This window comes from Mastigoproctus giganteus, chromosome 7 (assembly GCF_048544385.1).
Source record: "Mastigoproctus giganteus isolate SK-2022 chromosome 7, ASM4854438v1, whole genome shotgun sequence".
In the NCBI taxonomy this organism is placed as follows: domain Eukaryota; kingdom Metazoa; phylum Arthropoda; class Arachnida; order Uropygi; family Thelyphonidae; genus Mastigoproctus; species Mastigoproctus giganteus.
In genome coordinates, this window is record NC_143581.1 from 72,636,230 (window position 1) to 72,654,268 (window position 18,039).

At 38.1% G+C, this 18,039-nt stretch overlaps 1 protein-coding gene across 1 annotated transcript in view; it reads left to right on the forward strand.

Moving 5' to 3' along the window:
- The window catches only part of LOC150082989 (meiotic recombination protein DMC1 homolog), a 242,351-nt gene that overhangs the window by 213,372 nt on the left and 10,940 nt on the right, over nucleotides 1-18,039 (forward strand). The window contains exon 12 of the mRNA XM_090378343.1: nucleotides 1,708-1,824. Coding sequence (XP_090234469.1) covers nucleotides 1,708-1,824 — 117 coding nt within the window. The remainder of the gene's footprint in view (nucleotides 1-1,707; nucleotides 1,825-18,039) is intronic.

Sequence of the window (18,039 nt, forward strand, 5' to 3'; positions counted from 1 at the left end):
ATGAAAAGTATAGTTCTGCATATTGAAATTATACTATTGTCAGGGGCAGTTCCAGGTAGAGACTAAAGAGATTATAGCCCCCCCCATGATAAAAACAGGGATTTTTTTTTTTTTTTTACATGTTGATTAAAGCTTAATGTTTACCCAGAACACTGCTTTAACCCTACCTTCTTATAGGAAATTTAGGGATCATCCTTGACACTAGTGGAATTGCAATTTAATATACAGTTCACCACATATCAGATGACACAATTTCATAGTTTTGTGAGATTTAGATCTTTTCACATATAAGTTTGCTCAATTTTTTTGGTTATTCATGATGCATTAAAAACTAAGGTGAACATGTATGAATTAATGAAATTTTTGGATATACCATACAAAGAGTAAAAATATACCCAACTCCTCGATATATGTAGTATACAGTTCCATATGTACTGTATAGTCACCTGTCATTTTTGGTTTTATTTTTCCATGTTAAACTGAAAATGCATGAATGAGAAATGCTTAAATTGACAAATGACAATACTGGAAACTTAAATTTAAAAATTGATAACAGTAGCATGTATTGGGCATTATCGGTATAACAGCTAGGGCTCTTACCTAATGAGTCTAAAACCATGATGGAACTGATATTCAGGTCCCACTTATGGATCAATTGGACTGAATATTGGCAACGTTCAGTTGTTCTGTGATTACCACATCCTCTTCTTGCACTTACATGATGATGGAACGTTTAGTATCCCAATCTTATACCACCATATGCACCACCATATATACCACCATGTGACCCTAGTATACTGAAGGTGGCCACACACGTATGAAGCATGTAAGCAGGATATATAGCCTCCACATCACACAGAGGAATGAGTGACCCTGTGCTATGTCACCAAGCAATACTAGATTGTAGATGACTCTCATCATTTGGTACAATACATAACTTGGCATACAGGAAGCTTGGTGTATTGAAAGCCATGTTTAGTTTCCAAAGAAAACTACATGATAGAAGAGACAGGTAACTTCATCTCTTCTTCCATGTAGTATGGGTCATATCTTTTGAAGTGATAATGGCATCAGGGCAAGATCCAATATTCCTTACATTTTGAGGTTAAAACTCTAAAGTGGTTTTACAATCTTGCTGTGTCAATTCACCAACTAGTGACTGGAAGAAGTCTGAGTAGTGTGTATGTGGGAGACATTGTCAAGGGGGTCTAGTCTTTCTTCCTTATGATTGTACTGATGTAGTCTCGATATCACAACTGTACTATTCTACAAATGTATTTCACTAACCTCTTCCAAGCCAAGGACATTTTCACATAAAATATCTTTCACACTTTAATTTATTATTTATTTATTTTCTGTTGCTATATAAGCTTGCTTTCTTGCATCATTTGCCACTACTAATACTAAACTTTGGTAGCCCTATGCATCTCTTTAAAGTTTAATAGTTAGAATTAGGGGATAGGCCTTACCCCCATGTAGTCTGTTTAACTGAGGTTTTACTATATTTCCTGACAATGCTTCTTTCATCCATTCTAGTATTTCAACTGGTACATGCTTTATTTGATCTGTATTCTTCAGTTGTCTATACATTTTCAAAATAGCGGTATACAGGCTTATGTTACCATATAGACTTATGACTCTAGTATGCAGTTATTACCTATATTATACCTTATCATAACTTCATTAATTTTGTTTTTATTTCAACAGATTCCAAGCTGATCCAAAGAAGCCAATTGGAGGCCACATTTTAGCACATGCCTCTACTACTCGAATTAGCTTGCGTAAAGGTAGAGGAGAAACAAGAATAGCAAAAATATATGACAGGTAATTACTCTAAACAGTTTATTTATATATTGAAGAATTCTAAAGTTCTATTTTAAGTAAACATTTGGCTACTCTTAACAAGCCATCATGGTAACATTGAGAGAAAGTCTCCAGGCTGTCTCTCCTATCCATGTCTCATCTTTTACATGAATGGCAGAGAAGTCTTTTGGAGATGTCATTTGTGGTAAAGCAGCACTATAGGTCACCTTGTGGTAACACAAAGTTCATTTTGCTATGAGCATTAAAAAACCATTGCATTGCAAACAAGAGGATGAGGTCCTCCTAATTTTCATAATATTGCAATGGTACAATAATTACTCATTAAAACAAGATATTAAACAAATTATTATTAAAACAGGAATGCAGTAAAGCAAATATAACATACTGCATACAGAAACATTTATTAATCACAGACTGTATTACTTGTACCAAATTATTCCGTTTTAAGAAGAATTTTATATCTTTTGCATCTTCAAAAACAGTATTAGAAATCACTACCAAAGAGAGTTAAAAATGAAGGCAGAGTTATTTTTCTATATGAATATGAAAAGAATAAAGAGAATTAGATAGGCCCTTACTTGATTGAACTAGAAAGTCATTGAAAGCCCAGTTGAAGTGGTGGATGATTTGAATAGGTACTTTGCAATGATCTTTACTATTGAAAGACCATTTGAACCACATAGGATCAGTGAGTGGCAGTCATACTGCTGTAGATTAAGTGGTATATCAATCTTAGAGAAGAGTATACTGAATATGAGCAAAGATAGGGTTCCAGGAGTAAATGGTATGCATCCTGTTATACTAAAAAAAGGCTTCATGTGAGTGCACCATCCCACTGGGATGTTAACAAACTGATCATTAGACTCTAGGATGATTCCCTTGGACTGGAGAAGTGCTGACATCTCCCCAGTCAAAAAAGGAGGTGAGAAAGATGTGGTGAGGAATTATAAACCAGTAAGTTTAACTCCAGTGGTGAGAAAGATCATGAAGTCTGTGCTTCGGAATATGATATAGGACTGTATGGTTAATGCATCATATCATAGGTTTGTAAGGCGGAATTCTTGCTTATCCTGTTCTGTACATTAGGTAAGATTTTTTCCCATAATTTTAAATAATTATTTTTATTGAAATAAAAGTAATATAATTTTAATGTATCTAACCTTTAATATTTTTTGTTTTGGCTACTTCTCCATTTATGTCTTAATTGTAAATAATAAGCAGTAGCCGGTTACAGAGGTTTTTGTTTCTATTTCTCTGGTAGTTCAAACAAACTATTATTATTATTATTATTATCATTAGCCATATGGTGCAAGGAAGCCTGGGGCTTTTGCTGCACCAGCTATGCAGTGTTTGACATTGGGCCTTTAAATCACTAGAACAGTCATCTCCATAATTTTGACAGTTTGTCAGAATCATCTTTTACCACGTTTCCTTTCTAATTCATTTAATTTCTTTAATTCATAAAGTTATAACTCTCATTCAATTTATTTTTCTAGACTTGACAATGACAATTTCATAATTATTGCATAATTGATTAAAAACAGTGCAGCATATCTTCCCAACCTTTCACAGCATATCTTCACAACTTCTTTTTCCTCATAATTCATACAATTTCTTTAATTTTAAAAGTAATGCAGTTGTATCACCAGTTTGTACAATGATCTTATTTTTCATTCTTCTAAGTTATAGACTTCAAAACAATATCCACAAGAATTTCAAAATGTAGTCAAAATTGGCTTCTAAATGGTTAGGTTATTTGGAATGTTTTCTGTAAAGTTTTCTTTCCAGCTTGTTTCAGTAAACTCAATCATTTTTTTCCTTTAAAACTTTTGTGGAGTGCAACGTTGTTTACTTTCTTATTAGAATTAGTTAATTCCCAGATATGTCTTTCTCCTGAGAAATTAAGTTATTATGATGAAGTTGTAAAACAGTTGGATGCAAGAAAAAACTTTGACTTCAATAATGCTTTTGATATAATTGCCCATGAAAGGCTGTTATATAAACTGGAGAAAATTGGGATTACTAATTATTGGTAAGAACCTTCACAGGATCAAGATAGGAGACAGAGTGGGATTAGTATTGCTGCTACTTCTGTTTCTTATCATCCTTAATGACAGTGATGATGGAATGCAGAGCAAAGTTTGCCAATGTTTTTAAGGTAGAAAAGATAGTTAAAGACAAGAATCAGACCGTTTTATTTCAAAATGACTGACTCAGATCAGTTTCACAAATAGTCAGAAAAATTATGGCTGATGGTTCAATGCTTCTAAATGTAAATGTAGCACCTGGGGGCCAGAAATTTAGGAGTTACGTACAAGCTAGGGGAAGTGGGTCAAAAAAAGACTTAGGGGGCTACAGTTCAATCACATGTGAAATTTTCCATGCAGTGTAAATAGGTGGCTTAAGAAGACATATGGTATCCTAATTGTGATAATAGGACCTTTGCAAGTAAGGAAAAGGATGTCATTATCCCTTTATAAGATGATAGTGAAATTGCAGTAGAATATTGTGATTAATAGTGGAGGCCATACTTGAAGAAGACTGTAGAACATCAACCAGATTGGTAAGGGGTGCTAATTGATATACATATGAAGAATTGCTTAGAAGGTACAGACTGCAAATCTTGATAACTAGACTTCTTTTGTTGTTGTTGTTGTTGTCTCTGGTGCAAGGGCAACTTAGGCCATATTGCACCTCCCAAACAAATTGACTTTATATACAGGAACTGCTTGTACAACAGTTAGAAACGATCATACAATTGAACGTGTTTTAAATAGAGAAATAATTCAGAGAGATTTGCTTCTTTACCTATGATGCTATTGAGAGACAGAGGTTGTTGCAGATCTGAGATGAAACTAAAAGCCATTCATCGGGCGTTGTTAAACAAGTGACATTCGAGAAGTATATGTTTTACTGTAAGTGGTTGCGAGCAGTTTGCACACTGAGGAGGATCATTCCCTGTAAGCAGATAGAGGTGGGTGTGACCTATTCGGATTCTGGCTAAGATTACATCTTCTTTTCTATTTTTACGAAGGCTAGAAGTCCATAATTGTGGTTCAGGTTTTATTTGAAATAGCTTGTTATTTGTTTGCATTTTCCACAGAAGTATCCATTGTTTCATGCATATTCTCTGTATTTTGTGTCTATAATCAGGATATGGGACTAGATCATTTGTTGAGGCTATATTGGAAGGATGCTTTGCAGCATCACCTGCACATTCATTTCCTGGAATACCACTGTGACCAGGGATCCAAGAAAAGATAATAGTTTGTTGATGCTCATGAAGCTGCATCAGCTTATGTCTTATGAGTTTTAATAAAGGATTGTTAGGTGAGGAAATGCCTTTCAAAGCTAAAATAGCATTTTGTGAATCAGTATATAAAAAAAAAAGTAAAGTGCAGCCATTATCAACCCACTGCAGGATGGAAGCCTCCTCAACAATTCATGTTGAGGGAAAATGGACCATAATCTACCACGCTGGTCCAGTGCGGGTTGGCAGATCGACCGTATTCAGCAGTCAGGGGTTTAAATCCCGGTCTACTCAAAGAGCGTGTGCTATTGCACTCCCGCTCCTGCCCACTCGGCTACGGAGGCCGGACAATCAGTATATATTATACTTTTATTTATTGACATAAGTGAGATATTTTTCAGAGCAAGCATAATGGCATGAAGCTCAGCGGTATAACTGCCATATTCAACTGGAAGTGAAAACTCGATAGTTGACTTAGGGAAGACAGCAGCTGCACCTTCTTTATTGTCAGACTTTGAATCATCAGTATAGATCTTGGTGAATTCGGGGTACTTTTGTGTATGAGCATAATGTAGTTGTTGGATCTGCTATGGAACTTTTACCCCATTGCTGCACAATCTTCTCATGTATTCATGAGAAGAAAGTGTAAAGGTAGACCACGGGAGATCTGGATCTTTTGATTCTCTGAGGATATTATCAAATTAGATGTTCCAGCTTTCTGCTAGAATCTGCAGTCTGATACCAGCAGGCTGAATTGTTCTGGGTTTATTTGTATAGTAGGTTTTCCACAGAGGATCATGCAGGAGTGGCCAAACAGAATGAGTAGGCAGGCTTTTAATTTTAGTAATTCATCAGCAACATTTTTCTTCTGATGCTAAGTGGAGGTTCGTGAGCCTCAACGTAAATACTTTGAATTGGTGATGTTCTGTATGCACCTAAGGCTATCCTGAGAGATGAATGTTGGATGGGCACAAGACGCGCTAAGGTGCTTTCCCTAGCTGAGTCATAAACAGGTGCTCCATAGTCTAGCCGAGATCTGATTAGGGACTTCAACTAAGGCCATATTGCTCCGGGATATGCGGTGGTCATTCCTTGACCTTTCCGCATCCTCCGTATTTGGTGGTGACGGGCTCGAACCCCGGTCTAATCAAGAAGCGTGTGCTGCGCACTGCTAAGTGGAGCAAGGTATAGCGATCTGTACCCCAAGATGTACTGGAGATTACCCGGAGTATATTCATTTTCTTTGCGCAAGTGGTTCTTAGATATTTTATGTGCTCCTGGAAATTTAATTTCTTATCAAAAATTAGCGCTAGGAGACGAATACTGTTTACGATTGGTATAGGGTGATTGGCCAAGTGCAACTCAGGTTCAGGATGCATTCTGTGTTTTGTGCAGAAATGTATGGCTGTAGATTTGTGGCTTGATAGTCTGTATCCATTTTGTGCCATCCATAATTCAATGTCGTTTATGGATATTTATAGATGCCTCTCGATATAGTTCATATTCTGGGAATGGCAGGATATGGTAATCTGTATAAAGATACGAGTCAATGGTGTTTGGAATGCAGTTTGTGATATTGTTTATTCGTAGTGAAAACAGAGTGGCACTAAGAACAGAGCCCTGTGGGACTCCTTCTTCTTGTATATATGTTTGAGATAAAACCTGCCGGTACTTAACTTGGAAAAACCTGTGTCGAAGAAAGCTTTGAATAAAATATGGTAAGTGCCCTCTCATATGAATAGAATGGAGATCTCTTAGGATGCCGTATCGCCGTGTGGTATCAAAAGCCTTCTCTATATTAAGGCATATCATGACGAGATGTTGATTTCTAATGAATGCATTCCTTATGATTGATTCAGCTTTTGTCATGAGGTCTAGGGAAGATCTAGGGATGACGCATGATTAGCATTAGCATTAGCATTAGTAGAGGCATATGATGCAAGAAAGCAAGCTTATTCAGCATCAGCCAAAAAAAAAAAAAAAAAAACAACCACTACTCCCATTTCACCCCTCAATTCGTTCGAAATACCTGTCCAGCAGAGCCTTAAATTTGTTTAGGCTATCAACTTCAACAACAAGCGATGGAAGTCTATTCCACAAACCAACTGCCCGCTGGCTAAAGGCGAATTTCCGCACATCTATCCGACATCCGTCCTTCCTCAATTTGAATTTATGCCCTCTCAGGTGATTATTCTGAGCAAGAGGAAGAATCCCATCGGCATTGAGCATGCTCAAGCCATTCAAAGCCTTGTACACCTCTATCAGATCACCTCGGCGATGCCTAGTCTCCAGGCTCTGTAATTTGCAAAACTTAAGCCTTTCTTCATAAGAGCAACCCTTTGTTCCATTCACTAATCTTGTTGCCCTTCTCTGTACTCGTTCCAGCAGCTCTACATCCTTCTTGAAATTAGGCCTCCAGACCTGTATACAGTACTCAAGGTGTGGCCTGACCAATGCCTTATACAAGGGAATAATCACATCCCTGTCCCTGCTAGAAAAATTCCTGTATATCATTGACAAGACACCATGAGCTACTCTTGCAGCTCGTCTGCACTGCTCAGAGAACTTCATATCTGCCTGCACAATTACCCCCAGGTCCTTTTCATTCTCTACCACTGTCAGCGTAGTACCACAGAGTTGATACGTTGATCTGGGGTTACTGTTTCCCATATGTAGTACTTTACATTTGTCAATGTTAAACTTCATTTGCCACCTCTCAGCCCATCTGCTCAACCTTTCCAGATCCTGTTGCAGCAGCATAGTATCAGTAGTGTCCTTAACAACCCTGCCAACCTTTGTATCGTCTGCAAACTTGGACATTAAGCCTGATACACCATCATCAATATCATTTATAAATACAGAAAACAACAATGGACCCAACACTGAACCCTGAGGAACTCCACTAATAACATTAGTCCACGTTGAGCAGTGTCCATTGATTACCACTCTCTGTCTTCTGCCACTCAACCATCCCTTTATCCATAGCAGCAATTTGCCTCGAATGCCACACTTCTCCAATTTGTGCAGCAGTCTTCCATGCGCAACAGTATCAAAAGCCTTTCTAAGATCCAAATATATAATATCAAAGTTATTCCCTGCATCCAGTTCTTTTGTGACTACATCATAGTATCCAATCAAATTGGTCAGACAAGACCTGCCCTTAACAAACCCATGCTGTGTCTGAGCTATAACTGAATTCTTGTCCAGATGATCCTGCAGTGCTTCTTTAACCAGTGCCTCCATTAATTTTCCTGGAACCGAAGTTAAACTAACAGGTCTATAATTACTTGTGTCAGCCTTTGATCCTCCTTTGTGAATTGGGGTTACATTTGCACATCTCCAGTCCATGGGTACCTCCCCTGAGTCCAATGAAGCTCTCATAATTATGGTTAGGGGTTTGCTTACTTCCTTTGCTGCCTCCTTTAATATAACTGGATAGATCCCATCCACCCCGGGTGCCTTTTTTATGTTTATCCTCAACAATTTCTCCTCCACTTTCCTCTCAGTTATTAGAAAATCATCTAGCTCACTGCCAATGTTTACTTCACCTACGACATTCCCCTTCCTGAATAACTCCTCATGTGTGAATGTAGATGCAAAATACTCGTTTAGATTGTTAGCCACCTGAGCTGGATCCTCAACTGTTGAACCATCAACATCCAGTGGACCAATCTGATTCATCCCTTTCCTTCTTGAGTTTAAATAGGTAAAGAACTCTTTTCTGTTTTTCTTTGCATCCTTTGCCAAGGATTTCTCATAATCTGCCTTTGCCTGCCTAACCTCCTTTGTGACTTGGTTACAGACCAACTTATATCTATCATAGGCTTCCACGTCACCCATTAATTTGTATGTATCCGATGCATTTTTCTTCTCTGCCATATGTCTCATTAGTTCATCTGACAACCATTTAGGCCTGAACCTGGAACAATATTTCTTGGTTGGTATGTAAAGCCTGGTAGCTTCCAAGATTAGTTCCTTGAATGCTTCCCATTTTGAATTTGCTGTTGGTAACATCATCAGTTGGTCCCACTGTACAGAATTTAAATACTGTCTCAGACCATCATAGTCGCCTTTACGAAAGCAAAAACCCTTCCCTTTACCTCTGATGGTAGTTACCTCCTTGAGTAAATCCCACTTCAGCACACTGTGATCACTGCCACCCAGTGGTTCATTTATCTGCAGATTCCTAATGCATGAAGAATCACTACTGATAATCAGATCAAGAGTATTACTCCCTGTAGTTGCCTCCCGAACATGCTGGTGTAGAAAACAATCATCCAATAAATCCACAAAAGCCTTGCTAGTGTGTGAGTGACCAACCCACAAATTCCAGTCAATATCTGGGAAATTAAAATCCCCCATTATAAGACTCTCTGATTTACTGGCCCATTCTATTTCCCTGTACAGTATCTTATTATACTCATCAGAGTCATTAGGCCTATAGCACACTCCTACTCTCAATTTTGATTTACCTATGCTTATGTCACACCAAACTGACTCAACACTGCACTGTCCAGCGATGTCAACTGGCTTCACTTCCTTGGATTTTATGTGTTTTTTAACTAATAGCATAACCCCTCCTCCCTTCCTATCCTGTCTATCCTTTCTGTAGACGTTGTACTCCCCAAATTCCAGTTCTGCATTCCTTATATCTGTGTGACACCACGTCTCTGATATCCCAACTATATCTGCCTTTGATGTTTTGAGTAATACCTCAAATTCATCAAATTTATTTACTAAACTCCTAGCATTAGTGTACACGCAAGTATACATGCACCTGTTTCTATTCTTAGCTACCCTAACACAACCCATGTGTTTACTTGTACCGCAATGACTTCCAGCAGTCTCTGAAATATCCTGCATCTTGTTTTTCAGGCTTCTGCTCATTAACGTGCCTCACTCAGCTCGTTGTATTGTATTTAAATTTGTATTTAATTTGTCAGTTGACAAAGGGACACGCGTCCCGAAAGCTACTGATTTTTTGTTAATATATTTGTATAACTGGTTTATAACTAACTTAAGTGTATATTAAGATCTATTCTTTCGAAAACCAAACTGATTATTACTGATTATGTTTCGGGATTCAAGATACCATGTGAGACGATGGTTCTTAAGGGTAACCTGATAGAAGTATATAAGGTCCTGAAGGGAATCTGTGAAATGAATTGAATAAGAGCAGTACATTTTCATTGGTAGAAGCAAGAGAAGAACCAAGGGGCAAAAAATAAAAAAAATTTAGGGAGTAATAGAAGGCTGAATCTTATAAAGTTTACTTTCGGGTATCATGTTGTAGATCAGTGGTGTGAATTGTGTGCCACAGTGGTAGAGGCAGAGTGTTTAGTAAGTTCAAAGCAGAATTGAATAGCCATTCTTTTTTATTTATATAATTATTATTAATTTACTGACATTTAATGGAAAATCCTAATCTAAGGTACTTCAGCTAAATAATAAAAATTATGCGACGGTGTTTCTGTACCTCGTTATCTTCATGGTTCATCAGATGCTTTTGGTCTGATGACAAGACTCCACATGGGATCAGAAAGCTTCTCTATAATATGAGTGTTTACTTGAAGGTATTACTTAAATTAGGACATTAGTTGTGTTGATATATTTGAACATAACATATTACTGTCAATAAACTGGAAACTCTTTTTATTCAACTCCGTATGTAAATGGACACAAATCTGTTAAGACCAAATAAATAAAAACCTCTTACAAATAAAATGTGAGCCACAAATATGAAAATCCAACTTTCAATTGAGTAGATAAGAGGTTGTTTTTGTTTTTTTCTAAAACACAGCTCTTGATGTGAGAACCTTCCAGGGATGTTGCTTGTTCTCCAGTTTAGCATCACTGGCATCCAACACCCATTGCCTAGGTTTCAGACCAACATCATAGGAATCTGGCATTGTTTGCTGTATGCTGCTACTGGTAGAAATCCAGAAAAGGGATCTTGTGGGTAAGGGTCCAGCTTCAGAAAATCACTTTGGTCCCTGCTTCAACAAGGCAGTTGGTCCTAGGATGGCTCACCTAAGATCAACTGTCCAGTGGGTTTGCCTGCAAGGATGTCAGTGCAATGCCTCTACCCTTGTATCCATGAGACAAGATTCAGGCTGGTGATGGTGCATGTGTGGTGCTTGGGTAGTCCTGGTATCCCACTTCTGAACACATTTACTGCTTGCTGGGTGGTGGTAATCTCTTTGAACTCCATGGTGGGTGGGGGAGAGCCCAGGAACCAAAAAAAAAAAAAAAATGAACTCATCCATGACTCCTGATAGGCTAAATTTTTCTTCTGGGACCCTACATAGTCCCTACTTAGTCAATAACTCATCAGTTCAGAAGAGATAACAAACTGAAGAAATATCAGGTCCAACACCTCAGTATGATAACTCACTCTGCTAGTGAGAAGACCATAGGAAAAATGTCACTCTTTTTTATTTGGAAGGGTTTACAGGCTCTCCTAAAGCAGTCAAAGGGCTTTGCTCAGGTGACATCCTTGTGGACACTAAAAGTAACAAATATTCAGAACAGCTCACTGCCACATCTATTGGAGGAAATAACAATCATAAGTTACACCCCACAAGACACGACACTGATGTCTAAGAATATATAAATTCATACACCGACCATTGAATAAAATTTAAAATTTAATATGACTACAATCTTTACAAAAAAAAAAAAAAAAAAAATTTACAATAAACTATTACGGAATGCTAAAAACTGTAATAAAAAAGATCATTTACAATAAAATTTGCTAAAATATAAAACATTAAAAGCGCTAAAAATCTGAAGCTTTCGGGAGCGTCAGCTCCCTTCTTCAACAGTGATATAACTTCCTGCAACATCTCCTTAAGTAGCAGGCTCACGGTACCTCCACACGTGGTATTTCTCCATTTTTTAGCATCCTACAGTTTTTACAGTAGTTTTTACAGTTTTTAGCATTCCGTAATAGTTTTTTGTAAATATTTTTTTTTTTTTTTGTAAAGATTGTAGTCATATTAAATTTTAAATTTTATTCAATGGTCGGTGTATGAATTTATATATTCTTAGACATGAGTTTTCCCGACCTCAGAGGCCTCTTTCAGGATAACACGACACTGAATTTATCCTGAGGCATCATTTGAGAATGGGACCTTCTCAGTGTCTGAAGAGGAAATCTTTTCTAAAAAAAGATTTCCTCTTCAGACTAAAATTTAAAGAGTGATGTTCAAAATGAATATTCTTCTGTAGGTATGGGAACCTAGTCCCCACTAGAAACCTCATCATTACTTTCAATACACTCTTTCCTGATCCAATCATAGCTGGGTATTTGCACTGCTCAGTGAAGCCATATGTTCCTAACTCACTAAAGTGCTTTAAGTGCCAAAAATATGGATATTTGCAAATGGCACTTGTCATGGTGCTCCTGCATGTGCTCGATGTGTTGCAAAGGGTTCCCTGACAAAAGCCCACACAAATTCCTCTCAGAAAGACGCCCCACTGTCATAAATGCTCACATGAAAAATACCCACACGGAAAATTGTTCACATGGATAAATGCTCACATTATTTTTAGTTTACAAAAAACAAGGCGCCTCCGTAGCCAGGTGGGAAGGAGCAGCAGTGCGTAGCACACGCTTCTTGATTAGACCGGGGTTCGAGCCCGTCACCACCAAATACGGAGGATGCGGAAAGGTCATTCAGGGAATGACCACCGCATATCCCGGAGCAATATGGCCTTAGTTGCTAATGCTCCTAAAAACCAAATAACAACAACAACAACAACAAAAAACAAATTACTTCATATTTCAAAACGCAACAAAATGTTGAATTTATATATTTTATTTCTACTTCTATACAATATAGTTAGTTAGTTATTTGGTTTTTAGGAGCAATAGTAACTAAGGCCATATTGCTCCTGGATATGCGGTGGTCATTCCCTGACCTTTCCGCATCCGCCGTATTTGGTGGTGATGGGCTTGAACCCCAGTCTAATCAAGAAGCGTGTGCTACGCACTGCTGCTCCTTCCCACGTGGCTATGGAGGCGCCTCTATACAATATAATATTGGTGTAAATACGCCATAGTTTAGGTGCCTCCATAGCCAGGTGGGCAGGAGCAGCATGCATAGCACACGCTTCTTGATTAAACCGGGGTTCGAGCCCGTGACTAACAGGGAATGACCACCGCATATTTCCAGAGCAATATGGCCTTAGTTGCTAATGCTCCTTAAAAAAAAAAAAAAAAAAAAAAAAAACCAACACTATAAGTTTAACTACATAAGTAGTGTAAAGGCATTGTTTGATTTTATCTCATATTGTGGCTACCTTTACAACAAGATACCAGGTATTGCACTACTTCGAATAAACAATGCTTCTCTAGATAGAGAAGACTGTTGTTATTTATTCTCAGTGGGTGCCACCACCCAGATGGCACTGTTTCAGAGCTTGTTGGCTCACTTGTCAGTGGGCGGGCAGGTACCCTGGGTAATAGTTGCAAAGTTTTCCACAATATGAGAGATGCCAAATGGTGTAGGTCATAATAATATTTTGAAGACTAAATGTGCAAGGCATAATATGTTATGGGTTGAATTTAACCGTATAATATTGGTGTAAATATACTGTAGCTTACTGGCATGTTTGCATTACCAGGGTACCTGCCTGCCCACCAATGAGTGAGCTAACAAGCTCCAAACAGTGCCATCTGGGTGGTGGTGCCCACCGAAAATAAATAACAGTAGTCTCCTCTATTAGAGAAGCATTTTTTATTCAAAGTAGTGCAATATCTGGTATCTCGTGAAGGTGGCCACAATATGAGATAAAATCAAACAATGCCTTTACACTACTTATGTAGTTAAACTTATGGGTAAACTGTGGTGTATTTACAACAATATTATATAGTTAAATTCAACACATAATATATTATGATTTACACTTCTATACAATGTATTTTAATATAACTTTTGATATAAAACTTTTGATTTTAATGTAAAGTAGAATATTTGGATGGAAATGTTTGTAAGGGAAATTACAATAAATTCTGGTTTTATTGCAACTAAAGCCTTTTATTTTATTTATAAAAATAAATTATTTTTCTCTGTCTTACAAAGTGAACAGGCAACACTTTTTGGTTTTTTATCAACAAACAACTAATTCAGACATATTTCAGTGATTTATTTATTTGTCAAGGATTTTAATAGAATTTTCGTTACTATAAGTTAGCCAATCTCTGAAAATTTTTCAGTTTGTCTTCTACCTGCTCATATTCCTGCACAAAAGTGGCAACCAAGTCATGCAGTGCATCATATCTTCTCTTTTTCACCTCTAGATGGACCTACCTGTACATTAGCCAGTGTCAATCTGTGGCAAGCCAAGTTCCTCTTCTGTCCATCAAACAAAAACCACACACTGGAATGACTGCAGTGGAATAGGGAATTAAGTGCATTGGGAAATCCCTCACAGCAGTTTGTAGTTTTAGGCGACCGTTCAAGAACTGCATCATGATGATTCCATATTCTTATTGGAAACTAGAGATCTCTACCTGTTGCACCCTCAGTTGCCATTCAGTTATGAAGACAAAAGATGGCAACATAATAAAACAATCAACTGAACATTGTCATGATTTCTGTCCTCAAAAAGCAGAAGCCAACATTGCCAGATGCACAATGAGGCAATATATGAGAGTAGTTAGTTCTACTCCTTGCAATGTGATGGGGAATGTGTTGTAACGATGTACCGGCCCATATCCCAAACAATTATCCCTTGCGAGAAATCTTCTCAATGTACATCAATAGAGAATTGAGATATTGGAGTAGCAGCACCACTCTGGAGTAAGACTCCAGAGAATTAATGCAAATACATTGTCAACATATCTGCACCAGGGCCTGATGGGATCAGGTAAACCTGCAAATATTTCTTCTTCTTCAAGCACCTCCATAATGATATTCGATTGTGCCATTGTGTATTACGTCATATTGTGCCATTGTGTATTACATCTGCAGAAATGTGCATTCATGTTATGAAGGCTGAAAACTCAGGATAATTCATGGTCCCCACACCCTCTGCCTGAAATTGGCTTACTGCAGCCCCCCAATTGAAGAGACCTTTAGGAATTGCTCCAGTCTATGACAGGATTCCAACACACCTCTCTGAATGAATGACAAACAGAAAAATTACTGTACTGTCATAGAAAATAAGCATTTAACAAAATATGATTAAACTATATTAGAATGTTTCAGCTGTTTATTCCTTTTTTATTTTTTCACTAATGATATTTTATGTATGTATTATGTATGTATTTATGTATTAATATTTACCAAGATCAAATTTCAATTCATATATTCTATAATTTTTACTCTAATTACAGAGCTGAAACTCGCTATAGTTGGAGACAGAACTGTTTTCTTGAATTTTCCCACTTCAGTTTTCAAAACCTATTGAATTTCATGCAAATGACAAAAATGACAAAAATGCAAATGACAAAGGGTATGTCTGCCAGGGGCAAAGGTTGATGACGTTGTAGAGCGGATATCATCTTTTAAGGGCACAAAAGGTGATATAGTTGTACACGTTGGCACTAATGATATTAAGAGTAGGAGACCGGCGGAATTACTTAACAAGTACAGGTCACTGATGAAAAAAAGCTGTGAATTAGGGTTGAATTTGAAAGTGTCTGCAATTCTGCCCAGACACGATAGGAGGGAGTATATGATGAGAGCCCTGTTGATCAATTCGGCCCTGGGAAGATTGTACAGGGCTCGAGGGGGTAGAATTTTTTTCAGCCTGGTCTATACTTGTTAACAGGAGAGACTGCTTCTACAGGGATGGGATACACTTAAATAGAAAGGGTGCAAGAATGTTTGCTGATGCTATCGAGGCAGTGTTAGGTGGGTCGGAAAACTGCTAGATTGGGGGGATACAAGGACTAATAGATTAACAGTAGCCACTGGCAGAGGAGAAATTGATTCTTGCACTGCTTCTATTGGAATGAGCAGCAGCAGCAGCCTGGAAAATAAGATGCAGGATATTTCAGAGACTGCTGGGAATCATGGGGGTACAGGTGAACACATGGGTTGTGTTAGGGTGGCTAAGAGGAAGAGCAGGTGCATGTATACTTGCGTGTACACCAATGCTAGGAGTTTAGTAAATAAATTTGATGAATTTGAGGTATTACTCAAAACATCAAAGGCAGATATTGTTGGGATTTCAGAGACGTGGTGTCACACAGATATAAGGAATGCAAAACTGGAATTTGGGGAGTACAATGTCTACAGAAAGGATAGACAGGATAGGAAGGGAGGAGGGGGTTATGCTATTAGTTAAGAAACACATAAAATCCAAGGAAGTGAAGCCAGTCGACATCGCTGGACAGTGCAGTGTCGAGTCAGTTTGGTGTGACATAAGCATTGGGAGATCAAAATTGAGAGTAGGAGTGTGCTATAGGCCTAATGACTCTGATGAGTATAATAAGAAACTGTACAGAGAAATAGAGTGGGCCAGTAAATCAGAGAGTCTTATAATGGGGGATTTTAATTTCCCAGATATTGACTGGAATTTGGGGGCTGGTCACCCACACACTAGCAAGGCTTTTGTGGCTTTATTGGATGATTGTTTTCTACATCAGCATGTTCGGGAGGCAACTAGAGGGAGTAACACTCTTGATTATCAGTAGTGATTCTTCATGCATTAAGAATCTGCAGATAAATGAACCACTAGGTGGCAGTGATCACAGTGTTCTGAAGTGGGAGTTACTCAAAGAGGTAACTACCATTAGGGGTAAAGGGAAGGGGTATTGCTTTCGTAAAGGCGACTACGATCGACTGAGACAGTATTTAAATTCTATACAGTGGGATCAACTGATGATGTTACCAACAGCAAATTCAAAATGGGAAGAATTCAAAGAACTTATCTTGGAAGCTACTAGGCTTTACATACCAACTAAGAAATATTGTTCAAGGTTTAGGTCTAAATGGATGACAGATGAACTAATGAGGCATATGGCAGAGAAGAAAAATGCATGGGATACATACAAATTAACACGTGACACAGAAGCCTATGATAGATACAAGTTGATCTGTAACCAAGTTACAAAGGAGGTTAGGCAGGCGAAGGCAGATTACGAGAGATCCTTGGCAAGGGATGCGAAGAAAAACAGCAAAGAGTTCTTTACTTATGTAAACTCTAGAAGGAAGGGGATGAATCAGATTGGTCCACTTGATATCGATGGGTCAATTGTTGATGACCCTAATCAGGTAGCTAACAAACTAAATGAATATTTTGCATCGACATTCACACATGAGGAGTTATTCAGCGAGGGAGGGGAATGCCAGAGGTGTATTCAACTCTAGCAGTAAGCTAGAGAATCTTGTAATAACTGAGAGTAAAGTGGAGGAGAAATTGTTGAAGATAAACACAAGAAAGGCACCTGGGGTGGATGGGATCTATCCAGTTATATTAAAGGAGGCAGCAAAGGAAGTAAGCAAACCCTTAGCCATAATTATGAGAGTTTCCTTGGACTCAGGGGAGGTACCCATGGACTGAAGATGTACAAATGTGACCCCAATTCACAAGGGAGGATCAAAGGCTGACACAAGTAATTATAGACCTATGAGTTTAACTTCTGTTCCCGGAAAATTAATGGAGGCACTGGTTAAAGAAGCACTGCAGGATCATCTAGACAAAACTTCAGTTATAGCTCGGACACAGCATGGTTTTGTTAAGGGGAAGTCTTGCCTGACCAATTTGATTGGATACTATGATGCAGTCACAAAAGAACTGGATGCAGGGAATAACTTTGATATTATATACTTGGATCTTAGAAAGGCTTTTGATACTGTTGCACATGGAAGACTACTGCACAAATTGGAGCAGTGTGGCATTGGAGGCAAATTGCTGCTATGGATAAAGGGATGGTTGAGGGGGAGAAGACAGAGAGTGGTAATCAATGGACACTGCTCATCGTGGACTAATGTTATTAGTGGAGTCCCTCA